At 33.6% G+C, this 26,741-nt stretch overlaps 2 protein-coding genes across 2 annotated transcripts; both read left to right on the top strand.

The window, feature by feature from the left end:
- The first annotated feature begins 460 nt into the window (after window positions 1-460).
- LOC133195191 (neurogenic locus notch homolog protein 1-like) lies at window positions 461-14,982 on the top strand. Its single transcript, XM_061331050.1, has 10 exons — window positions 461-496; window positions 711-886; window positions 3,195-3,972; window positions 5,129-5,146; window positions 5,654-5,808; window positions 7,292-13,626; window positions 13,983-14,130; window positions 14,415-14,574; window positions 14,734-14,828; window positions 14,913-14,982. Exons 1-10 carry the CDS (start codon window positions 461-463, stop codon window positions 14,980-14,982), a joined length of 7,971 nt encoding a protein of 2,656 aa, XP_061187034.1.
- Window positions 14,983-20,389: 5,407 nt separating this feature from the next.
- LOC133194707 (uncharacterized) lies at window positions 20,390-24,092 on the top strand. The gene is made up of 6 exons (XM_061330617.1): window positions 20,390-20,481; window positions 21,013-21,045; window positions 21,467-21,799; window positions 22,665-22,895; window positions 23,611-23,686; window positions 23,788-24,092. The coding sequence occupies exons 1-6, from the start codon at window positions 20,430-20,432 to the stop codon at window positions 24,053-24,055; spliced, it is 993 nt and encodes a 330-aa protein (XP_061186601.1). The 5' UTR covers window positions 20,390-20,429; the 3' UTR covers window positions 24,056-24,092.
- The last annotated feature ends 2,649 nt before the right edge of the window (window positions 24,093-26,741 follow it).

The following is a 26,741-nucleotide window of genomic DNA, read 5'->3' on the forward strand; positions in this document are numbered from 1 at the left end:
AGGGAAGCAGGCTAATTACAAATAAGTTTATGTGTCAGGGATTTCAACAAACTAATCAATTTAAAGTCAGCATTTCATAAATCCTACGGTCGTTGTAATGACCTTGTTAACAAATATAACCTATCATGGGGTCGTATTACGTGTTTCGAACCAATCATTAGGTTTTTTAATACTAAATTTGACTACGGAATGTTCCGTATACCTGATTCCGTCTATATAGGGCTTACGGCGGTGTGACTGGTCAACAGGGGTACTTACTCCTCCCAGGCACCTGAACCCACCTCTCGAATTTCCATGGGTCCGTGTTTTATGCCCTTTTCACAGGTTTGTTTGTTTGTAGATTTTCTGAGATCGATCACTGATCGTTATCTTAACTTTTTTCATTGTAGAGGAAATAACGTTACAAAAACGAAAAATATATCATGGAAGAATTCGAATGGATCAAAGATTATAAACGGAAATGATACTACCAAGACAGTTTACGGATCTTTTCAAGGTTTGGTATGTTTTATGACAATTACAATGAAATTCTACAAACGCGTACAAAGCAAGTGCTCAAATGCATACAGTTTCTAATTTTTTTTAATTGACAGACAACTGATTTTTTTTGTTTTTATCTTAATTTCTGAGGAAAATTGTTACATGTTACTACCATAAACAAATTGTTGTTTGAAAAAAATGCATCAGTATTAGTAGTATCATACTTTTAGGACGGGATAAATGTAGAACTTCGGATGACATTGAGCTATTATACTAGAGACCCTTCTGGCAACAATATTCCACACAATCTGGCACTACAACCACAACCCATCAACGTCGGTAATTTTGATAGTTCGACATTGAACCACAGCGTATTCAAAAAAGATTTCAAAGATAAAAGTAGCAGGTATGTCAAGTTTTATAAAATCTATAAATCTATTTTTTCTTTTACCTGTTTTGATTAATGAGGTGCCCGATTCAATTATAATTTAATATTTTCCACACACTATGAGTACATTTACGATAATTTACTTTGCAAATGAGTCAAAATTTTAATATTCATTCAGATAACTGTAAGGTTAACTCAGCTCATAGAATATTCAATTACCTTTCCTATAAAAAATAAAAATATTTGAATTAATGTGTGCAGGCCTTTTTTCGATAACGAAAATACTGCATTCGATTTCAAATTTTCATTTCTTCGCTGAAACAATACCAGAAAAATTAATTTAATCAAAGTCACAAATTGTCATGAATTTTTTTTTCTATCAAGTACATTACATTAGAACTCTGAGGAAAATTGAGATTCTGTAAAATAAAAATGATAATAAATACAAATGTGTATATTGCAGTCACTACTGTATTTATCCACTTTAATAAATACTGACGTACAAAATATATGGATATATGATCAGACTCTTTAATGTCAGCCATAGTAAAAAGATATTTTGGAGAAGTGCTTGTACCTCTTGTGCATTCAAGATGTCCTTTAGACCCACCTTACATTGAAAGAAAACCCCGTTAAGCTCTTCACGTTCTTCGCGATCTATAAGATAGTGGTGTAATCGTTTGTTTGTTTGTTTGTTGTTTAACGTCCATCTCGAGAATTTTTCACTCATATGGAGACGCCACCACTTGCCTTTGGAGAGCTGCAAATTTTGTCCTATGCTCGGCACTTACGGCCATTGAGCAGTGAGGGATCTTTATAGTGCCAGCACCTACTGCGACGCGGGACCTCGGTTTATACGGTGTCATCCGAAGGACCACGTCCCACAATGGGATTCGAACCCGCGACGAAAGGATGAACTCCTTACTTCGTGACTCTAGAGCAGACGCTCTAACCACTGCGCCACGCGGGCGACTGGTGTAATCGTAGAAAAATAGGAAAATTACTTCTTGTTTGAAGACAATCAGAACTTATACGAAAATGGGTGGGTGGGTCCCTCTATGTTCTTAGCGACCGATGCGCTCCTCTATGTTCTTAGCGACCGAATGCGCGAGGTCATATGACAGCGTCATTATGCAGTTACGTTCGAGAAGATTGTACCACGCTAGCGTTAAGCTACTGCCACAGGCACGTAGTATCGGGAGGGTTAAACCCTCCCCTTTCCAAACATAGCTTTTTACAGTTGAAAATGTTCATTGAAAGACTGTTTGCCCCTCCCCCACTTTTTTGTTGCAAATCGGGGTTGTGGAGTAATGTACTAATAAAATATGACCGTGAACAAAGTTTGAAAAAACCCCTTCCCGGAAATAGGATTTTTGAGTTTGGACACTTTGCCCTTTTTTCAGGTAAGTTGTCAAATTTCATAAACGATACTACGTGCCTGTACCACGAGTATCTCAGAGGGTTCAGATTTTATATTTGACAAATATAAAGGAAATTCACATTTCATTTGTGTGAAACTTAACATATTGATTTATTTATGTATTTTTTTCAATTCATTTATGTATTTTTGCACTGTGACACATTCTTTAAAGGTTTAATTTGATTCAAACTTGTATATCTCTCACCCAGTGGTGTAAATACCTATCGTTGCAAGCCACTTAAATTCGATCGCTTTCTATTTCCACCCATACTTTTTTTCCCTAGTAAGTACAATACAGTATTTGCTATATGAAAGCATTCACAATAATGGAATTTTTATTCAGAAAATGAAAATAAAATTTTCGATGAAGGATACATATGCTTTAAGGCTTGCTAAACGAAAATCACAAATCAAAAAAGCAAAAATGAACCAATGTAAATGAGGAATTGAAAGAAGTTAATATTAGTTCAAAATAAACTATTTGAAGAGTTAACATTTGAAGAATTATTTTTTCATAAATGTATACGTGCGGTACAGCTGTAATCAATGGGAAACAAATGAATTTTAAGTTTGAACTTTAAGATATTTTAGTGATAAAATAAAAATATTTTTTTACAAAAAGAAAAGCTTTCAAAGAAAAAGGAGATAGTTCTTACAAAACTAAAATACAAATACTTCATTTCTTTTTGAAATAGATATCTCTTAAGCTTTTATAAAAATATCGCTTTCTCTTTCAAAGATATTTTTACACGAAATTTTTATACATGTCTTCTTTCAGAAAAACATTGCATGTATTTCTGTAAATTTTGAAGATCTATTGTTTCTGGCTACTTGTAAAAATTAGTTTCTTGCAAAATCTATTAATATTTTATCAATTTTTTCTTGACAATTACTTCCTTTATTTAGTTTTCCAGCATGTAGAATAGAAATACGATTTTTTCACAACTGTACACCCAATCCAAATTACGAGTACTGTGATAAAAAAGGAAACTTGCAGTGCAAACCCTGTAAAGGATTGGGATGTATTTCAAACTGCTCAGAAATTGATCCTAGAAAAGGAGAGTGTAAATGTGGACATGTTATCTGCCATGAAAATTATTTCGGAGCCCGGTGCAAAACATATTGCAAAAATACTACGACAGGATATTGTGACCAGTATGGTTCATTAGTATGCAAAGATCAGTACTACGGGGATAATTGTACAACCCACTGCGTTAATGTTACCAATGGATTGTGTGATGCACAAGGCAATCTACAGTGTAAGAAAGACTATTATGGAGAAAATTGTACCGCTTTCTGTCGAAGTCAACATGGAAATTGCTCCGATGACGGAGATTTAAAATGTGATTCAAATTACTATGGGAAGGAGTGTGAGCATTATTGTGCGAATACAACGGAATATTACTGTGATGTTAATGGTGTGAAGGTGTGCAATCCTTCGTATCACGAAGACAACTGCTCCAGACGATGCTTGGAAACTAACACTTCGATTTGCACCAGTGACGGTTATGTCAAATGCAAATCTGGATTTTACGGGGAAAATTGCACTGTGCAATGTCAGAACACAACATATGGAACCTGCAATAGTTCGGGAATTCTGGAATGTGCAAGAAATTATTACGGAGTTAAGTGTGATAAGTTTTGTGATCCTAGACAAAATATTGGATACTGTAACAGAACAAAGGTATATATATACAAGTACACTAATATAAAAGAATTGGATCTCCTAAACCTTTTTGAAATTGCTGATAAGACTTGATCCCTTTGTGTTCTAGTCATTGCTTTATTAGTAAATACTATATATATATATATATATATATATATATATATATATATATATATATATATATATATATATATATATATAATCACAGGCACTTGACAGGGATGTCAAAATATTTATTTTCTTTAGTCGAATAGTCGATTGCATTATTCGAACGATAGTCGAATATATTCGAAACTAAAATTTTATTTCAAACTCCACTGGTACTTCACATATTTAACCCCAATTCCCCCTTTTTTTTAAATTTATCAATAAGTTACATCAAATGTTACACACAGATGTTCACATGGGCCTAAAATGTGGATAGCGTGTTTTTATTTACTTAATATAGACCGCTAATTTCTCCAAAATGCATGATTTCTCCGTCAATCATGTTCATAAATCGGTCTGTAAAGTCAGTTTTTTAGGAAGCATAAAAAATGACTGTGCGATATATCTTTTTAAAGCTTATTAAAATGAGGGGGGGGGGGCACACACGGTGTCTGTGATAATGTTAAATATTTGAAAATACTTTTTGTACCAACTATCAAAATGTCTTTAAAATATGTAAAAGAATATTAATTTTATAATAATTACCGTAGTGTCCAAACATGTCACGGCTATAATGGGTTCATGGTATGGTTTGTTCCCATGATTTGAGATCAAGTCCAATTAATAATTTTACAAAGAAAGCGCAGTATAGCGAAATAATTTTAGTACAAAAACAACACATTAATTGACAAATAATTCTCGTGGAAGTGAAGCATTTCTAATCACTGTACTTTCTACATGTAAAGTCAGCAGTTTTTAATGAGGAAAATTATCTTAACGACTGTGTCTGAGGAAAGACGGTCTCTCAGTTTTAGGATGAGAATTCCATCCCTTTATCACTCTTTTATTGAATTCAATTATTCGAATGTCGTTTTGTTATTAGATCGTCGGTGCTTTCGACTGATGGTCGAATAGTTGACTATACGTTGACATCCCCAATATATATATATATATATATATATATATATATAGATATAGATATAGATATAGATAGATATAGATATAGATATATACTGTACTATTACAGGGAGGTGGTGCAGAATTGGTAATTTGGATTAGTGTCGAAAATTTCATATGTTCATCAAGCAACCAATACTTAATGATGAAATTATCGTGAGTACATTATGGTCTGTTCAGTAAAACGATAAAAATCTGCAGAAATTCAAACACAGAAAACGGTACACCTGAGTGAAAAATATACACAACAAATTCAGTTTCCATTTTTTCACATTTATTACATGAAAGTTGAAAATAATTTTTTGCACCCCCTTTTTTGCAGACATATGCAGTTTTGAGTAATATTATTAAGGGTTAATCTATATAATTAATTATTTTTACTTTTATACAACAGTCCAACCAAAAATCGTACTTGTCAGCAAAACACAAACATATTCCATGAGTCAAACATGAGGCAACCGGAAGTCGTAATTTATAGATTGAAAGATCCCGGGGTGAGTGTGCTTTACTAATCAGCACAGTTATTAGTGCATATATATGAATACAAATTGTATACACTAGTATTGAAATGACTAACTCTAATTATTTTTTCCAGAACCATTTCTATACCCTTATTTTTAGTGCGTCTAAAAACATGGAACAGCTCGCTGGAAATCAGATGTCATCTCATTCTTATATGCTCAATTTTTCCTTACCACAGTATTCGGCAGAACACATACTGTTATACAAACAACCCATATACATTTCAAGGTAAGAAAGTTGATTGTACCGGGACTTATCTGAATGATTTTTGCTTACATTTATCCTTTTAACTTAATTTTGACGCTTCTTAGTATATACAGTATCTCGAACACTGATATCTCGAATACTATGGATATGTCGAAGTGATATGGAAGTCCCAACCCCTTATTCTTTAAGTATTTTACCCTGGATATCTCGAATCCTCGGATATCTAGACGTTTTTTCTCGGTCCCATTGAGTTCGAGATAACGAGGTTTGACTGTAATTCGAAAAATATGTTTGTTTTTAACTCTTCTTCAAACGTGCGGTAACATGACCTAGGAGGGGTAGGGAGTGGAGGAAGGTAACCACGAGAATGGAAAGAATTTAAAATGCTTTTAAGAAGGAATTGTTCAAAGATGGCATGAAATAGTATCGTCATAGAATCATGGAAAGCATGCGTTTCGTCATAAAAATAAATAAACACAAGACGTATGTGGAATTTGTGTGTAAATAAGGATACTCAAAGTTGAAAGACGTTTATATTTCAAATTTGTTTGCAATCAATGTGTATTTTTAGATAAGTAACTAAATTCTTTTAAACGGCCTTTATTTGGTTAGAATTGCATTTCAATATTCTGTTGAGGGGTGTTAAAAATAATTCTTTAATTCTTCATGTATGTGACGCAAACCTATTAATGATACAAAGTTTAGATCTTGATAACGTTCCCCAAGAGATTGAGTAATTCATCTATCCAAGTCAAATAATCAATGTAAAAGACTAATAACCCTCTGCTCTAAATTTTACAAAAAAAATTTTAAACTTCCCAACATTGATTTTCATTCAGAGCTATAGCATCAGCTTCAAATGGAAAACAGTAAGAAGTGTAAAGCGCTGCTTATCTTATCAGAAATGATTTTTATGTCAGACCATGATATGAAGAAATCTTACACAGAGAATAGAAAGAGTAAAAAATTCATTTTCACAACATAAAATTAAAAATATGAGGTGTACAAGAAAATATTATTTAGTGTCATACCTACTAAATTCATATTAGAAAACATAATGAACCGCTGCTTTCTAAATCAGAATATCACAATGTTATATGTGCTTGTAAGAAAAAAAAACATTTATTAGCAAGACTTATCTTTCTTATAAATATTTTTTCAATGGAAAAATGTAATACAAATAAAAATTCTACATTGATACTTGATATATTAAAGCATTTTTAAAATGTTACATAAAAAATTAAAACTTATACAATTTTAAGGGTTTTTTAACTGGATTGAAATGTGTTTTGTCAAATTAAACAATTTGAAAAGTATAGGCAAAAGTAGACTTTATTAACTATTGTAATAATCATATACATGGATAACTTTTTGGATCTCCACATGAAATCTGACAATTGTGAACAACAGTAAAGGCATCTCCAAAATTACATGAAAAAAAATGTAGATAAGTTTAGAAAACGTTTGAGAATCAGTGGATTGTAAACAATTTGTTAATTTTCAGCTGCTCTTTTAAAGGAAAATTCAAATATTATTTTGACTGCCATGAAAATACTTACACATGTGATCACAAAGGAAATCAGGTTTGCAAATCAAGTTACGTTGGACCAAATTGTGCACGTACCTGTCCGATACTAGAAAACGGATCTTGTGACAAAAACGGCGACGTACAATGTAACGCAAATTGGTACAGGCGAGACTGCAACAAGTCGTGTACTCCTCCCACCAACGGTTTCTGTGATCAATGTGGTAATGTGGTGTGTAAAACACATTACTATGGGAATGATTGTAATACTTACTGTGCTGATTCACATACCGGAAACTGTAATACAAACGGGACGATGGTCTGTCTCCCAAATTATTACGGAGAAAACTGCACACAATTTTGTCAAAATATAACTCATGGATACTGTACATCATATGGGAAACAAATTTGTCATGACAATTATTATGGAAACGACTGCACAACTTTCTGCCCAAACGTCACCACCGGTCACTGTTCAAATGATGGAAAACTACATTGCCAGGCAAGATACTATGGAACAAATTGTACTGCATTCTGCCCAAACGTCATGCATGGTACCTGCTCTGGGAATGGGACATTGAATTGTCATCCAAAATACTATGGCGACAATTGTACGATATTTTGTTCTGATGTCACATATGGTACTTGTTCACCACATGGAAAACTTATTTGCCATGAAAACTATTATGGAGAGAACTGCACCCAATTCTGCCCAAACGTCACCTATGGTACCTGCTCTGAAAATGGGACATTGAATTGTCACCCAAATTACTATGGCGACAATTGTACGATATTTTGTTCTGATGTCACATATGGTACTTGTTCACCACATGGAAAACTTATTTGCCTTGAAAACTATTATGGAGTGAACTGCACCCAATTCTGCCCAAACGTCACCTATGGTACCTGCTCTGAAAATGGGACATTGAATTGTCATCCAAATTACTATGGGGACAATTGTACGATATTTTGTTCTGATGTCACATGTGGTACTTGTTCACGACAGGGAAAACTTATTTGCCTTGAAAACTATTATGGAGAGAACTGCACCCAATTCTGCCCAAACGTCACCTATGGTACCTGCTCTGGGAATGGGACATTGAATTGTCATCCAAATTACTATGGCGACAATTGTACGATATTTTGTTCTGATGTCATATATGGTACTTGTTCACCACAGGGAAAACTTATTTGCCTTGAAAACTATTATGGAGAGAACTGCACCCAATTCTGTCCAAACGTCACCTATGGTACCTGCTCTGAAAATGGGACATTGAATTGTCATCCAAATTACTATGGCGACAATTGTACGATATTTTGTACTGATGTCACATGTGGTACTTGTTCACGACAGGGAAAACTTATTTGCCTTGAAAACTATTATGGAGAGAACTGCACCCAATTCTGCCCAAACGTCACCTATGGTACCTGCTCTGGGAATGGGACATTGAATTGTCATCCAAATTACTATGGCGACAATTGTACGATATTTTGTTCTGATGTCACATATGGTACTTGTTCACCACATGGAAAACTTATTTGCCATGAAAACTATTATGGAGAGAACTGCACCCAATTCTGCCCAAACGTCACCTATGGTACCTGCTCTGGGAATGGGACATTGAATTGTCATCCAAATTACTATGGCGACAATTGTACGATATTTTGTTCTGATGTCACATATGGTACTTGTTCACCACATGGAAAACTTATTTGCCATGAAAACTATTATGGAGAGAACTGCACCCAATTCTGCCCAAACGTCACCTATGGTACCTGCTCTGGGAATGGGACATTGAATTGTCATCCAAAATACTATGGCGACAATTGTACGATATTTTGTTCTGATGTCACATATGGTACTTGTTCACCACATGGAAAACTTATTTGCCTTGAAAACTATTATGGAGAGAACTGCACCCAATTCTGCCCAAACGTCACCTATGGTACCTGCTCTGAAAATGGGACATTGAATTGTCATCCAAATTACTATGGCGACAATTGTACGATATTTTGTTCTGATGTCACATATGGTACTTGTTCACCACATGGAAAACTTATTTGCCTTGAAAACTATTATGGAGTGAACTGCACCCAATTCTGCCCAAACGTCACCTATGGTACCTGCTCTGGGAATGGGACATTGAATTGTCATCCAACATACTATGGCGACAATTGTACGATATTTTGTTCTGATGTCACATATGGTACTTGTTCACCACATGGAAAACTTATTTGCCTTGAAAACTATTATGGAGTGAACTGCACCCAATTCTGCCCAAACGTCACCTATGGTACCTGCTCTGAAAATGGGACATTGAATTGTCATCCAAATCACTATGGCGACAATTGTACGATATTTTGTTCTGATGTCACATATGGTACTTGTTCACCACATGGAAAACTTATTTGCCATGAAAACTATTATGGAGTGAACTGCACCCAATTCTGCCCAAACGTCACCTATGGTACCTGCTCTGGGAATGGGACATTGAATTGTCATCCAAAATACTATGGCGACAATTGTACGATATTTTGTTCTGATGTCACATATGGTACTTGTTCACGACAGGGAAAACTTATTTGCCTTGAAAACTATTATGGAGAGAACTGCACCCAATTCTGCCAAAACGTCACCTATGGTACCTGCTCTGAGAATGGGACATTGAATTGTCATCCAAATTACTATGGCGACAATTGTACGATATTTTGTACTGATGTCATATATGGTACTTGTTCACCACATGGAAAACTTATTTGCCTTGAAAACTATTATGGAGAGAACTGCACCCAATTCTGCCCAAACGTCACCTATGGTACCTGCTCTGGGAATGGGACATTGAATTGTCATCCAAAATACTATGGCGACAATTGTACGATATTTTGTTCTGATGTCATATATGGTACTTGTTCACCACATGGAAAACTTATTTGCCTTGAAAACTATTATGGAGAGAACTGCACCCAATTCTGTCCAAACGTCACCTATGGTACCTGCTCTGGGAATGGGACATTGAATTGTCATCCAAAATACTATGGCGACAATTGTACGATATTTTGTTCTGATGTCACATATGGTACTTGTTCACCACATGGAAAACTTATTTGCCATGAAAACTATTATGGAGAGAACTGCACCCAATTCTGCCCAAACGTCACCTATGGTACCTGCTCTGGGAATGGGACATTGAATTGTCATCCAAAATACTATGGCGACAATTGTACGATATTTTGTTCTGATGTCACATATGGTACTTGTTCACCACATGGAAAACTTATTTGCCATGAAAACTATTATGGAGAGAACTGCACCCAATTCTGCCCAAACGTCACCTATGGTACCTGCTCTGAAAATGGGACATTGAATTGTCATCCAAATTACTATGGCGACAATTGTACGATATTTTGTTCTGATGTCACATATGGTACTTGTTCACCACATGGAAAACTTATTTGCCTTGAAAACTATTATGGAGTGAACTGCACCCAATTCTGCCCAAACGTCACCTATGGTACCTGCTCTGGGAATGGGACATTGAATTGTCATCCAACATACTATGGCGACAATTGTACGATATTTTGTTCTGATGTCACATATGGTACTTGTTCACCACATGGAAAACTTATTTGCCTTGAAAACTATTATGGAGTGAACTGCACCCAATTCTGCCCAAACGTCACCTATGGTACCTGCTCTGAAAATGGGACATTGAATTGTCATCCAAATTACTATGGCGACAATTGTACGATATTTTGTTCTGATGTCAAATATGGAACTTGTTCACCACATGGAAAACTTATTTGCCTTGAAAACTATTATGGAGTGAACTGCACCCAATTCTGCCCAAACGTCACCTATGGTACCTGCTCTGAAAATGGGACATTGAATTGTCATCCAAATCACTATGGCGACAATTGTACGATATTTTGTACTGATGTCATATATGGTACTTGTTCACCACATGGAAAACTTATTTGCCTTGAAAACTATTATGGAGAGAACTGCACCCAATTCTGTCCAAACGTCACCTATGGTACCTGCTCTGAAAATGGGACATTGAATTGTCATCCAAATTACTATGGCGACAATTGTACGATATTTTGTTCTGATGTCACATATGGTACTTGTTCACGACAGGGAAAACTTATTTGCCTTGAAAACTATTATGGAGAGAACTGCACCCAATTCTGCCCAAACGTCACGTATGGTACCTGCTCTGGGAATGGGACATTGAATTGTCACCCAAATTACTATGGCGACAATTGTACGATATTTTGTTCTGAAGTCACATATGGTACTTGTTCACCACATGGAAAACTTATTTGCCATGAAAACTATTATGGAGAGAACTGCACCCAATTCTGCCCAAACGTCACGTATGGTACCTGCTCTGAAAATGGGACATTGAATTGTCATCATAATTACTATGGCAACAATTGTACGATATTCTGTTCTAATATCACATATGGTACTTGTTCAACACATGGAAAACTTATTTGCCTTGAAAACTATTATGGAGAGAACTGCACCCAATTCTGCCCAAACGTCACCTATGGTACCTGCTCTGGGAATGGAACATTGAATTGTCATCCAAATTACTATGGCGACAATTGTACGATATTTTGTTCTGATGTCACATATGGTACTTGTTCACCACATGGAAAACTTATTTGCCATGAAAACTATTATGGAGAGAACTGCACCCAATTCTGCCCAAACGTCACGTATGGTACCTGCTCTGGGAATGGGACATTGAATTGTCATCCAAATTACTATGGCGACAATTGTACGATATCTTGTTCTGATGTCACATATGGTACTTGTTCACCACATGGAAAACTTATTTGCCTTGAAAACTATTATGGAGTGAACTGCACCCAATTCTGCCCAAACGTCACCTATGGTACCTGCTCTGGGAATGGGACATTGAATTGTCATCCAACATACTATGGCGACAATTGTACGATATTTTGTTCTGATGTCACATATGGTACTTGTTCACCACATGGAAAACTTATTTGCCTTGAAAACTATTATGGAGAGAACTGCACCCAATTCTGCCCAAACGTCACCTATGGTACCTGCTCTGGGAATGGGACATTGAATTGTCATCCAAATTACTATGGCGACAATTGTACGATATTTTGTTCTGATGTCACATATGGTACTTGTTCACCACATGGAAAACTTATTTGCCATGAAAACTATTATGGAGAGAACTGCACCCAATTCTGCCCAAACGTCACCTATGGTACCTGCTCTGGGAATGGGACATTGAATTGTCATCCAAATTACTATGGCGACAATTGTACGATATTTTGTTCTGATGTCACATATGGTACTTGTTCACCACATGGAAAACTTATTTGCCATGAAAACTATTATGGAGAGAACTGCACCCAATTCTGTCCAAACGTCACGTATGGTACCTGCTCTGGGAATGGGACATTGAATTGTCATCCAAATTACTATGGCGACAATTGTACGATATTTTGTTCTGAAGTCACATATGGTACTTGTTCACCACATGGAAAATTTATTTGCCATGAAAACTATTATGGAGAGAACTGCACCCAATTCTGTCCAAACGTCACCTATGGTACCTGCTCTGGGAATGGGACATTGAATTGTCATCCAAAATACTATGGCGACAATTGTACGATATTTTGTTCTGATGTCACATATGGTACTTGTTCACCACATGGAAAACTAATTTGCCTTGAAAATTATTATGGAGAGAACTGCACCCAATTCTGTCCAAATGTCACACATGGTACTTGTACTCAAGACGGACTACTGTATTGTCACAAGAATTACTATGGTCCCAACTGTACCACATTTTGTCGAAACACCAAAACTGGCATTTGTTTATTATCTGGTACTCTTCAGTGCTTTGAGAACTACTATGGTAAGACATGTGATGTGTTTTGTAGAAATTTTACACACGGATCTTGTTCTCGTGATGGAACCTTAATTTGTGAATCAAATTATTATGGAATTAACTGTGATAAGCATTGTCTTAAATCAGAGAAAGGGTCTTGTGATGAAAACGGGAATCTTTTATGTAAAAGGAACTATTTTGGGAGAAATTGTAAAAAGTTCTGTCAAGATGTACCTCATGGGAAATGTAATAATGCCGGAGTGTTGATCTGTGACAATCAGTGGTATGGTAGTAGTTGTTCTATGAATTGTGTTGAATTCAAACATTCGAGATGTGATGATCAGGGACAGTTGTTTTGTTTCGACCATTGGTATGGAGAAAACTGTACCATTTATTGCAAGGACGATGACGTTGAAAATTGCAATATGAAAGGTATGGGTTTATTTAATGACTAAGTGTTATAACCTAATGTTCATATGATAGATTTACAAATTTTATTTTATTATTATTTTAATAATAAAAAATAATAATGTTTTCTTTAAATTCTATTATATATGTATCATCAAAATTTGATTTAACCCGATACATTATAATATATATATATATATATATATATATATATATATATATATATATATATATATATATATATATATATATATATATATATATATATATATATATATATATATAGTATATAAAAGAAAAGAAAAAAAATACTATTTTATTATTATATAAAGCCAATTACATTTATTAACTTTTTAATAACTTTTTTACTACTTTAATAGGAGCTGGAGCAGTGGCAGTTGATGGGAAATTAAATAGCAACTCTGTGATACAACTTGAATTATCTGTCGAACTCTTTGTATCAGAAAATATTTGTGAGGAGAACAGAAATATTCATGTGGACATTGATGTGTTGAAACTGAGAAACAAGTACGAATATTAAATGAAACTTTTTTGCATTCAATTGAGTAAACTTTTAAAAAGAGGTTGTAGAATAAAAAATCTTTTTCCTGACAAAGTTCTTTCTATTTGACATGCAAACGACAACCCAAATTAGCTATGCTTTGGCCTTGTTCATTGCATTATGCCTAAGTCAAATATTTAAAGGTTTAGATTAGATATAATGGGTTAATAAAAGCGGTATTAGAAGAATTAACACTGGTAGTTATATTTCGACAAAAACACTATAAATTATATTTTTAAACTGTAACCAGGTCGAAAACATCAACTGTTGCGCTGAGCATCTCCTGTGATGAAGAAATAATAAACAGCGATACATTCCTTCAAACTTACTTGGCAATGGCACCAGAGAAACTCCGAAAGTACAACTTTCCTTTTCGATTGATCAAGCCCATAAAGAAGGACCATCATGCGGTAAACAAATGTTATATCATTTTTCTTTTTAAAAGATTTCCCAGTTTTTTCCTCACTTTTTGTGCGTTTTTTTTATTCCTTCCTCTTTTTTTCTTTATTTCTCGTTAAAGTGATTATTCTTACATATAAGTTGATTTCATAAAATAACTTTTTTTCAAGGACTGGCTATCATTAAATTGGCGACTGTTGACAGTTTTGCTCGGGACGACTGGTCTTATTTTGTTTCTGGTATTCTTCATGCAGAAATGTAGAAGGTATGTATTTTTGCCAGAAGAAAATACACTTCTGCGTCCCAGTAGAGTAGTTAAGCTATTAACTGAACATCTTTACTTTTTTAGACAACAACGTCGGAGGATTGAGAGACATATATTCACGTTGGAACTCGAAACAACTGAAATATTTGAGTAAATGTACTGAAACGTGTGACGCTCTTAGACATTGAAAAGAAAAGGTTTCACCTTTTTATGTCAAGGTCAATTCTCTGGTCTTGCTGCCTAAGCTAAGCTAATATATAAAATACATATACTATAGGTACCCGAATATTGCAGTTCTCTTAACAAAGGTTTGGAAGGATGTCCAGTGGACAAATTGATATCAACTAGAGTTCAAGAAAACTCACTTTTAACAAATATTTACTAAGCGCTGCAGAAATGTCATAACAGAAGAAATAAAGAAAGCAAAAAAAAAAGGAAAATACGAATTACTTGTAAGAACAAAATCAATACATTTTAGTTACCATAAATGCTAAATATATACATATATGTGCAAATGTTATATTATTTTAAGAGTATGGAATTTATCAATGCATGTTGATGAAATGTCTTTCAATTGTTTCTTGTATAATTTTTAATTACTCTCATTCCCAATTTTTTTATTGAAAATACAGTTGGTTGATTTGTTAACCTAAGAATCTCATGAATATATTTTTTTAACTTATGAGTCTTTGTCATTCATTTTATCATTGTATCTCATTTATTTTAGCACACACATTTGTTATATATATTTCATACATATTTCATTCAGTATGTACTATTATACACTTATAATAAAATTATGTATTGTTCTGCTTCACATTTGTTTAAAATTGTCTATTCTTCATGAAATATATAATAGAAAAAGCAGTCCCGTAGAACTCGGGAGGGGCAGGAGGGCCCGCTCCCCCCCCCCACTTTTTTCTGAGTATGGTATTTTGCTATAGTAAATTTTTCTTTAGATGATGGTTGCCCCCTCCACTTTGTGATGTAAATATCATGTTGTAAATTTTGAATTTACTAGGGGGGAGGTAAATGCAAAATATACAATTTTGCATTTACCCCCCCCCCCCCAGTAAATTCAAAATTTACAAAGAGGACTGGCAACTTCCAGGATTTGGACAGTAAATTAACTGCTTTTCTTTCTTCTTTTTTTTTTGTCAGATTTTTGGGGGAAGTTGCCCCCCCCCCACACATTTTAAAGCGTTGCTAGGGGCCTGAAAAGTACTTTCTAATATTTTTAATCTTTTAAGAATCAAATATATTTTGGGGTTTTATGAATCAAACATAATATTTATGATGATATGTGTTCATTATTACTTGACTGTGCTTCTTTAATTAAAATTCAAACCATTCAATTTTTTTTAAATTATACGTTATAAATTTAATGCTTCATCATTCGATTTCTGTCCTTTTAATATTAAAAGAAATTAAAACATTGCATCAATAAACTCGGCAGTGTTTTCAACAAGTCCCTCAAGTACGAAAGATGTTCAGGTATGCTTATCTGTATATATGGCACCTGATCCCACCTCTGATGTTTTGGAGGTCCGTGTTTGCTCTGCTCCAAAATTTGTATTGTTTAATGGACTTTTGAGCTTGAATACTGTTCGTTATCTCCATATATTTCATTATCAAAACTGTCCGGTTTTCTAATGATTGCAAGTATGCCCTGCTATACATGTAGCATCATTGCTAACGCTCTCGACAACGCGTCTTCTTCATTGGAATTCGCATGCTCGAATTAATGCTAGGGCATTCTGGAAAACAAATTACGTTAGTTTCATAAATTATCTGAATATACATACAATTTTCCTAATTTCGTGTTTTGTCGTCTAAGCAGTACAAAAATAGAAAACTAAGGCCACATATTACACCAAGTCTGCAGCTTCTTAGTCATTTTGTTTTCTAAAATGTATGCCTAACTTTTCTTATAACAACTGTCATTTATTAATTTTCAATCTAAAGTTGAAAATGATTACATATACATAAGTTTAATCCTTTCCAGTCCGGTGGTTTTTGAGAGAATTTTTCTTATATATTTCAATTAAAACTGAACCTTTTTTGTGGCCCTACCCTGCCCTGGGGTCCATGATTTAAACAATTAACAATCTACACTATGTCTGGAAACTTCCACATAAGTTTCACCTTTTCTGGTCCAGTGATTTCTTGAGAAGAAGATTTTTAAAGACCCCACCCTATTTTTGGCTTTTCTTGATCATCTCCCCTTGGAAGCGGGCTTGGCTCTTCTTTTGAACAATTTAGAATCCCCTTTACCCAAGGATGCTTTGTGCCTCTTTGGTTAAATTTGGTCCAGTGGTTCTTAAGAAGAAGTCGAAAATGTGAAGTTTTCAGACAGACAGGAACGGACAACGGATGATCAGAAAAGCTCACGAGCTTCCAGCTCAGGTGAGCTAAGAAAAGGGTGGACAAACTTTGAATGAAATATGCAAGCTGAATTTACAGCAAATATTAACTATCTCAAAAAAAACTGGGCAGGTCTACTGTCTACCTATGAATCAATAGACAGTTCAGCAAAATAAACCAGTGGTTCAGAAACCTACTTTCGGGTATTATAATGACTACAGCGCTAACTCAACAATTAAAAAAAATAAGCTTGTTAAAACATAAGAGTAGTCACTGCATACTAGCATTAAAGTTCAAGCAAAGAAAAAACATCATCAACATATAGTAAAACTGCGATAATTAATATTCATCAAAAAAGTTAGAATCAATAGAAATTCAAGTTAAATGAATAATTAAATAAATTATTAAAAACTAGAAATATGTCTATAGGACATGAATGCCCCGCCGAGGGTATCAGTAATGCAACATGAAAATTTGTATTAGTGTATGGAGTTTGATGAGAATATCTTGAATAGTTTCTTTAAAATTAAAATTGTAAAAAGAAAAAAATTGGATATAGATGATAAATTCTTACCAAATTATGTATAAATGCGTAAGCTTACGTAAAAATATCTTAAACGGTTTCTTTAAAACTAAACAAAATGCAAATTTAAGAAAAGTGAGCTCTGGGTCACAGGAAAAGTCAAGGTCAGCAGTTTTTAATGCAGTTGAATAGCTCTCACTAATACGTATCAACATATTAAGTTTGAGAAAAATATCTTGAATGGTCTATTTAAAACTGAGCTAAACACTAATTTAAGAAAAGTGAGTTCAATGTCAAAAGAAACCTCAAAATCAAAAAATGTTGATGCAGGTGAAAAGCTTACATCAGTATGTATTAGCATATGAAGTTTGATAAAATATCATGAATAGTTTCTTTAAAACTGAGCTAAACATTAATTTAAGAAAAGTGAGGTCAAGCTCAAAGGAAAGGTCAAGGTCAAAAAATGTTGATGCAGTTAAATAGCTCTCATCAATATGTATCAGCATATGAAGTTTGATAAAAATATCTTGAACAGTTTCTTGGAAACTGAGCTTTGAACTGAGCTAAATGTGAAGGAAGAACAGACGGAAGGACGGAAGACAAACTGTATATGCATGGCGGGGCATAATAAATATTTATTCATATTTATTCATATGAGTTTATTTCAGAACACTGAGTCGGTGTACCGATTTCGATTTATTTTCAGACAACTATAAAGGAACAATCGGGAAAAAAATCATATGGTCTTTTCTGTCAAGTCAGTCGTGAACATCATCCGGCCTCTTCCGTCAAGTCGAGAAAAAACGAGGGTTTTTCAAAGGCCAATTGATTTTGCGATTGCTAATAGAATGCATTTAAATTTTAGTTTGCATATAGATTTTATAAGTAAAGTTTTATGACATCCTAAACATGTATTATATATGCTCAGCCTACCTCTCCAAATTTGTACTCTCGAAAACCAAGGTCAAGATCCAGTTGTCAAAAGCCTGGGTAATGGCATGGTATCTACAGAATTACCCCTCAGAGGTTTGAAAAGTAGATAAAGGGTCAGGTTCATGGGTCACGAGTTCATGAGCAAAAAATCGTGCCCTACCTCTAATAGTTCTCAAGATATGACAATGTAATATTTATTGGTATATATTCACAAATAAAACAGAAGGTCCAGCTAGAATTGGTTTCCGAAGTGCAGTCTGCAATTGATTGGACTATTCGAACAGTTAAAAAATATAATCTCAAAGTGTGCTAAAGAAAACTAAGTTTTGCGTAGAATCGTAAACAAAGAAAGTTATCACAAAACATCCCTTCTTGATCTCTCCTTAATCAATTAAGGGCTTCTGATACTCAGTTGACTAAATTGGCAAAATGTATATAAGATGACGTAAGAAGAGAGCACCTCAATACATACTGTAGCGACCGGATCAGTGCCAATTACTAGTATACTGGAACTGGTACATGCCTCCAAAAAGAATAGTCTGCTCTGGTATTAGATCTCCTTACAGGTTCACTGTCACATAATTATCTCATGGTCATTATAATATACAGAGAAGAAGGAGGAGAAGTGGGGCTTCTTTCATCGATCGCAACATCGATCTTGAGCTTCTCAACTAGTGTAAAAACAACCATCAATGGACGTGCTTTTGGTTGACCCCCTCCCCCTTTTCAACCGATTACCTGAAATAAAGCTAGTTGACCCGAATTTTTGCCAGACTTTTTCGAAGACGCAACCATTTTGTATAAATTACTCACATTCCAGTGTTCTCCCATCTCACCGTAAAGGCCAAAGAAATTGCGAATGCATTTTGTTCTCATCTTCTATCCGTCATTTGCTCATGATTAAACTTAAACATCAACATTTTATTTACCTACATTGCATTGGAAGATTGTAATTTGTAGCGATGAGTGACGTAAGCTGACTATGGAAATAAATGCTTACACGAAAGGAAGAAAAGGTGCTTGAAATCTGGCATTTTTAAATGGTCGACAACTGCCGAATCCTTGAGCTTACTAGTATCTGATATCTTACAAAAATAACATAAAAATATACATGTATATATAATATCTGTGTGCACTAATCGAGTAATTTATAAGAAGCATCATAAAATGCAAATACAAGTACTTAGTATATAAATAAATTAAAAGAATAGATATTTAATGCTAAAGCAAATAGAGCATAATTACTGATCAAATGACGTCTGGGATCGAATCGCCAAATGTTCGAAATTGGCATATCTATGCTTAATTTCCGAGTTTATTACATGAGCACTAGTGTGATAAATGTAAACTTCAGATTAGGGGTATAACGAACTTATAATTCCATTTACTCATTTTATCAAGAGCTCTCCTTTTTTATGCAAACGCCAAAAAACGCCGATTTCCAAAATGCAACCTCGTCTTCAAAAATGTTGTGCAATTACATGTAATAGATACATATATTTATTAGTCTTTTGTTACGCTTTGTTCAATTCAATCGATATACATAAAGCTCAGAATGCTGGAACACTGATATAAAGTGCGTTGTCATGGTAACATTTTCTACCTGAGTTTTTCAGGTAACCATTTCTAGGTGATAAGCGAGACATTCCGTAACGTTATGTTTTTCAAAGGATATTTCTTCATTCTGAGAAATGAGTGGATTGATAAATAATTATTTATGATACCTTCTGGGAATGACAATGTTTACTTCCGAACATCTTTAGAATTAAAACAATAACAACATGGTAGCCATATTTATCTGGTTTGGATTCTATTTACCTGCATCAATACAAGGTTAGTCGGTCATGTTTTTTTATTATTATTATTTTCAGGATATTGCATGTTTCGATGTTCACATACATGAAATGACATGATTGTTTTATTTATTTATCAATTGATGAAATTAGCAACAATTAAAAAAAATAACATAAAGACAAAAAAGTTCATATCTATAAAATGAATCACAGAATTACAGCAAGGGATTGATGTTTGAGAAGACGGGCTAGTGTAGGGAGGGAGGGTAAAGTACTAGTGCATGTAGGGGATATGGGAGGGAAGAGAGAGAAATGACTGGATAATAAAGCAAGGGGAGAATAGTACGCATGTCAACCCCAAAAAGATTGGTGTCAGCTTTGCCTCTTCAAAGCACACACATGTACCTTTCTAAGTTTAAATCGATCAACTGTATGGTTAATGTTAATATATCAAAACATATTTTTTATCAGTTACTACTAATGAAAAATATATAAAATATAATGAATTTCAGATAAAACTGAGTATTGTGTGCTTGACTGTATTAATTATGTCAGTTTAATCTATTTTTAGGATCCCCGGCTTGTCCAAATGAAGGCCTTCCTGGTAATTATTCTAATATCCAACACAAATAAGTTTTTTCTCATGATGTTTTTTATGCAAAATGCAGTGAAATGTTGAACAGATTCACGACGAGACTTTATGTTGGCATCTTTCAGAAAATCATTAAGAAAGATGAAAATTTTTAATGTCGTAAAATCACTTAATTTTCTGGGTGGAGAATTTTTGTGGTTTGAGGGGGAAAAATATAGGTTTTAGGGGATTTTATGTCGTGATTAGAGGAGTCTTGGTATTGTCTTGATTTGAAAAATTAATATTTCTTGGTGGAAGAGAATTCGAAGGTCTCTTCATATAACGGAAACAATTAAACTCAAACGAAAATTGATGTTACAGTCATTATCATAAAAAGTTCAAAACCCGTATTATAATTATCAGATTTTCCTTGTTTTTTTTTTTTTCTTTCCAGTAATTAACATGTGCAAGGGAGGCTCTTTGGTAAAATCAAATTTACTGATGGACTTTTCCTTCGCTCAGCACTCGTCCGTCACAACATGTCGATGCGAGATTCTCGTCATAAAAGGGAGGCAATTCCATTTCAGCCAAGTTACCGCCCCTGGTTACGTGGGATGTGGCTCGGAGATCCACGTTCAGAAGAATGATAAACCACATTCAGGGGACATAATCCCATGCTATGGGGGAACAACTGTTCCTGGACTTAAGGAGGGCAATACCCTGCAGATTACGATAATGAAACATAATTCACCGTTTGACGTTCATTACTGTTACAGGCTGGATATAAGTAACTAATTATTTTTTTTAATTCTGATCTAAAGCTTTTAAAATGAGTTTGGTATTTATATATATATATATATATATATATATATATATATATATATATATATTTTTTTTTTTTTTTTTTTTTTTTTTTTTTTTTTTTGGGGGGGGGGGGGGGGTCTATTGTTCAATTATATAAAACTTAGAGACAAAAAAAAAAGCTGTCCTGATATTTATAGATATATTTTCGTAAAATATAAAATTCACAAGGCTAGAAAATTTGTAATTTTTTAATTATTTCTATTGTTTATAAACGATGAAAATATCTTATTTATCATTAAGTTAATTTCCCTCACATGATAGTTATAAATTCCAGCATATATATCTCAATTTCAATCGATTCTTGTGAATTCTCCCTGCAGACCTTTTACATTTATAACCCAGTGCCCGTTAACTCTTGTCATTAGATGATGCTTTGTGTGTGAAAGAGAAAAAAATCAATTTCAAACCTGTCCATATATATACATGTAAAGTGGTACCTTCCTTTTACATGGAAATGGTTTTTAGTTGCATGATATCTTCCATGAGACATCAGAATAGAATCTAAGATATTGAGGAAATTTTTCTTATCATTTATAAATAATCTTATAATAATGTTTAATAAGTCAGCAGAAATCAAGCCATTTTTCTATTTCTATTTAAGAATTAATAAATAAAACACATGAAAAATTAATAAAACACGTATTTAACAATTGAAACATATATCCATTGGCTATTGCTTACTTTTCAGTGATTGGCAAACTTCAATTTTCCATAGCTATGAATCTGCTCATTACATATAAAATAAATGTACACAGACATCTAATTAACAACCGATTCTTTGTTTTAAGCTGGTGCTACCGATGCTGCAATGTCTGTTACTTGTTATAATGAAATAATCCAACTAACAACAACTGAGCAAATCTCGACAACAGCAAGTACGGAAATCGTCACACAAACTAATGACGTCACCACTATCTTTTGGAATACAAGCCAATCAGAGACGTCTTTGAAAAACAAGAACCTGAATTTGGCACCATATGTAAACAATCAAGAATGCAACAAGTCAACCCTTTATACAGGTGTGTTATTAATCACGTTACTATTCTCAGATCAGAATGCAATAGCTAATAATATACTATATCCACTAGCAAGAGGTCCATGGGCCACAAGTCTCATCTGTGTCACCTTGGTCCTGCTTTTTTCCCTCTTTGTTCACATGAAAAATATGATGCTTGCTACATTTCTATGTCTAATCAAGGTCGTACTGTTTTTGAAATGAAGATTTCTTCGAATACATGTATATTCCCATGTAAAACTTTGATCCTCTATTGAGGCTCCAGCCAACAACGGGAGGGGGGGGGGTGTCATTTGAACAATCTTTAGTCTGCACTACCTGAGAATGTTTGAATATTAATATCATTGATCATGACCTTATTGTTCTTGGGAAGACTGTTTTAAAGGTTTTCAGTGACCCCCCACCCCCACCCCCCAAAAAATATTACTTCATAATAATATCTTCAAGAAAAGCATGACCTTCATTTGCCCTTCACTTGAGGATGCTTTGTGGCAGGTTTGATTGAATTTTATACTCATTGATTCTGAAGAGGAAGTTGAAAATGTAAGAAGTTTACAGACAACACACAATAGAATGACAAACTGACAGACAGACGCTGGACATTCTTTTATCAGAAAGCTTACTTGAGCCTTTGGCTCAGGTGAGCCATTAAGAAACCAAACCTAGATGTCTGATCTTTTTAAAATCATTGAAGTATCGCATGATGATCTTTTTTTCAGTGATTGCACTCTTGCTGGTGCTTCTAACGGCAGTTGCGTGCTATGCTGCCATAATCACCTTCAAGTTTTTTACCAGGTTTGTGTTTAATTCTATTGCATATCCATCTTTCACAACAATTCAAACTTTGACAGAAAAACATTTTCAATCACTTTATTTTTTAAAACTTTATATTTTAGAGATTATAAAAAATCAGAAAAGTTACAGCAAAATAATGATATCTATGAAGAAATTCCCGCCAGAAACTATATAAGTTCAACACCAGTTTATGAAACGGAAGTGCAAAAGCGTCGCTATAGCAACTGTCAAAATGGTGACCAGAACACCTTACGATCAAACGTTCCAGGGCATTGGAATTGGACCTATGGCGAACACAGAGAAACGGACACACGTTATGAAAAACCCGGCCCCGCCCATACATACGAATATGAAGTGGCCAAATTCTAAATATTTTTAGTCCTTTATTATAAAATGAAGGTTTTATTGGTGCTATCTGTTGTCTTAACTTGGAACATAATATTCATACGTTTTAATTTCTGACGTGAACAATTTGTCAAATGTGTTTTGTTTTGTGTCACTTGATTGTATTTGCTTGTTTTCTTGTTCTTAATGTAACATTCTTTAAATTGATATGTATTATTTTACATGTATATGTGAAAATGGAAGTGGATGAATTAAAAAAAAATGACCAAACGCATATTTATCAACCCACACTAAAAATACAGGCAATGAAAATAGATTTCTATGTCTCAGCATATGTCTTTAGATAGTGTCTAAATACCTGCTAAATATCTCGTTGATATCTCAATTAACAAAAAAGTTATGCCCAAAAATTGTCAGGAGTGCAACACCTTTTTGTGACATTTTGAAATTTCAATATTTTTTGGAGATCTGTGAAATAAAAAATAATGCTTCATGTTGAAAATAAAGACTTTCCTGATAATATTCAAAGTATTGAGATTTAAATGTGGACTGTCATAACTTTTGTTTAATCAGGTTGTGGTCATGGCTGATGTTTAAAAAAATGTTATACCATGTCAGGAGTGCAACAGAAAAAATGTAGTGTTGCCAAAAAAACATCAATTGTAAAATTCTGAAAGAAAATTAAGACAAAAAAGAATTTTGGAAGTGTAAAATAATAACTGATATACATTTTAAAACTTAAAAATGTTATATAAATCACAAGCAGCATTAATGAGAGTCAAGTATATGTGCATACCCAAGAATGTCAGGAGTGCAACATTTGATGTTTTGCTCCCAAGCATGAAAAAACTATTATCATTATATGATTTTCTGATTTTTATTTTGGAAAATAAAGACACAAAGAACATTTTTACCAAATAGATTTATCAATTACAGGATCTGTCTGTGCTTCAGATCCATATTTCTATGGTCAGGAGTGCAACACATTTTTTTAAAGATTCAAGTTGTGTGACGAAAAGACTTCTATTCATGCTTAGAAGTATTCATTAATTAATAATAATCTTTTTGTATAATTTAATGCTAAATTATTGACAGTTTTATTATTAAAATCCTTCCTTTTTCAAATTTATCAATTCAGATGTGTTTTTATCTTTTTTTGTGATTTTTTTAATGAACGTTTAAAATAAACACACTAAAACATTGTCATAAAATTCGAGTAATTCCTCCTCAACTTCACTGAAACAACAGGACAAGTTCTTATGTAATTTTCACTTCACAATTCTACTTTAAAGGCCCCAATGCTTTTGGTCAGGAGTGCAACAAATATGTTAGAATTATAAATCATCCAATAAGAATAAAAATAAAGAAAAAATGATGAGTAGAATTTTTCTGGTGGGTTACTGTGTTTGTCTTCTAAAGGAAAATATGCTTTAAAATATATTTTATCTTCTAAATATACATTTAAGCTAGTTTTTTGGCATAAAATAGGGTATCATCCCAGATAAAATGCGAATTTTAAATACTTTCATCTGTTTTAATTATGAAGTATTGGACTATAAGTATTGCACAATTTCATTACCACTTGATGTTGCCAACACTTTATGAATTTTTGTGTTCTATGGTTTTAATTTTAAAGTTTACTGCAGTCAGGAGGGCAACAAAACTGCTTCATAATTACCAGTGCTTTTTAACTATCTTTACTAAAAATTAAGTTGAAAAAAAATGCTTGATACTATTTGATGTTCAAAAGACTATGTCTATCAACAAATTACAGAAATTTTACAGTCAATTCAGGGAATATATTTTAAATACAATTTACATATATTACACTTTGCAAATAATCATGTTTTAAGGTCTTCAAAATATGAAAAACCTGCTGTAAACGATGAAAAATATCAACACGACAAATTTATTTACAAAGTAAGAATGGGTTATTGTGTGTTAAAATTTTTAAAACAATGTTAAATAAAATACATATCAGATGTCAGGAGTGCAACACAATAATGTAACATAGGGTCACTTCAAAATCTAGTATTTTTCATAAGAGAACTCCTATATAACAATTCTTTTTTGGCTTAGATTTAAAGAATTGACTTGAACGGACAAAAAAGTGAAGTTTGAGGAATTTTATTGCTTCATATTTTTTTCATATTAAAACTTTTCAAACTAGAATTGAAAAAATGATGTAAAATAACAATCAAAAAGCCAATTTTTTGTCACATGTACAAGAGAAGATACTCATTCAAGGTCTAGATTTAATCATTTATACCCCTTTAACCATTTTGAAGCATAAAAAACTATAATTTCTTGTGATTATGTATTTTAGAAAGTCTTTTAAGGTGTAATGATATTTTCTTTTTTCAAAAGAAATTTTACTAATAAAAATTCTGAAACTTTTTAATCCAATTGTCTATTCTATTGCCACTTCAGGATTTTAAACTAGAATGCATTTGCAATATGATGATGTAAGTGAAAAATATGTTATGAGTAGTTGAATTTTGCCAAAAAAATTCAGTTTGGTGGTCATTTTTTTTTTAATTCACCCATGTAATGAAATACATTGCAAGGGCACAAAAAATTGCCCGTAAGGAAACCGTCATCAAAAATAAGCTTAATACCATAAATCACGATGTAACAACGGAGAAGTTTTGAAGATTCTACAGGGTAACCAACAGATGAAAAGTATGGTTCTGACGAAAGCATGTTGAAC

The sequence above is a fragment of the Saccostrea echinata genome, unplaced genomic scaffold (genome assembly GCF_033153115.1).
Source record: "Saccostrea echinata isolate AGI-Se365-2 ecotype Australia unplaced genomic scaffold, CSIRO_AGI_Sech_v1 ptg000029l, whole genome shotgun sequence".
Lineage (NCBI taxonomy): Eukaryota > Metazoa > Mollusca > Bivalvia > Ostreida > Ostreidae > Saccostrea > Saccostrea echinata.

Excerpts from the sequence above, each read along its gene's own strand:
- LOC133194707 (XM_061330617.1), top strand. The coding sequence starts at position 20,430 with ATGGTAGCCATATTTATCTGGTTTGGATTCTATTTACCTGCATCAATA. Across the intron at positions 20,482-21,012 it reads TTTACCTGCATCAATACAAG|GATCCCCGGCTTGTCCAAAT; the intron begins GTTAGTCGGTCA and ends ATCTATTTTTAG. Across the intron at positions 21,800-22,664 it reads CTGTTACAGGCTGGATATAA|CTGGTGCTACCGATGCTGCA; the intron begins GTAACTAATTAT and ends CTTTGTTTTAAG.
- LOC133195191 (XM_061331050.1), top strand. The coding sequence starts at position 461 with ATGATACTACCAAGACAGTTTACGGATCTTTTCAAG. Across the intron at positions 5,809-7,291 it reads CAACCCATATACATTTCAAG|CTGCTCTTTTAAAGGAAAAT; the intron begins GTAAGAAAGTTG and ends GTTAATTTTCAG. Across the intron at positions 14,131-14,414 it reads GTGTTGAAACTGAGAAACAA|GTCGAAAACATCAACTGTTG; the intron begins GTACGAATATTA and ends AACTGTAACCAG.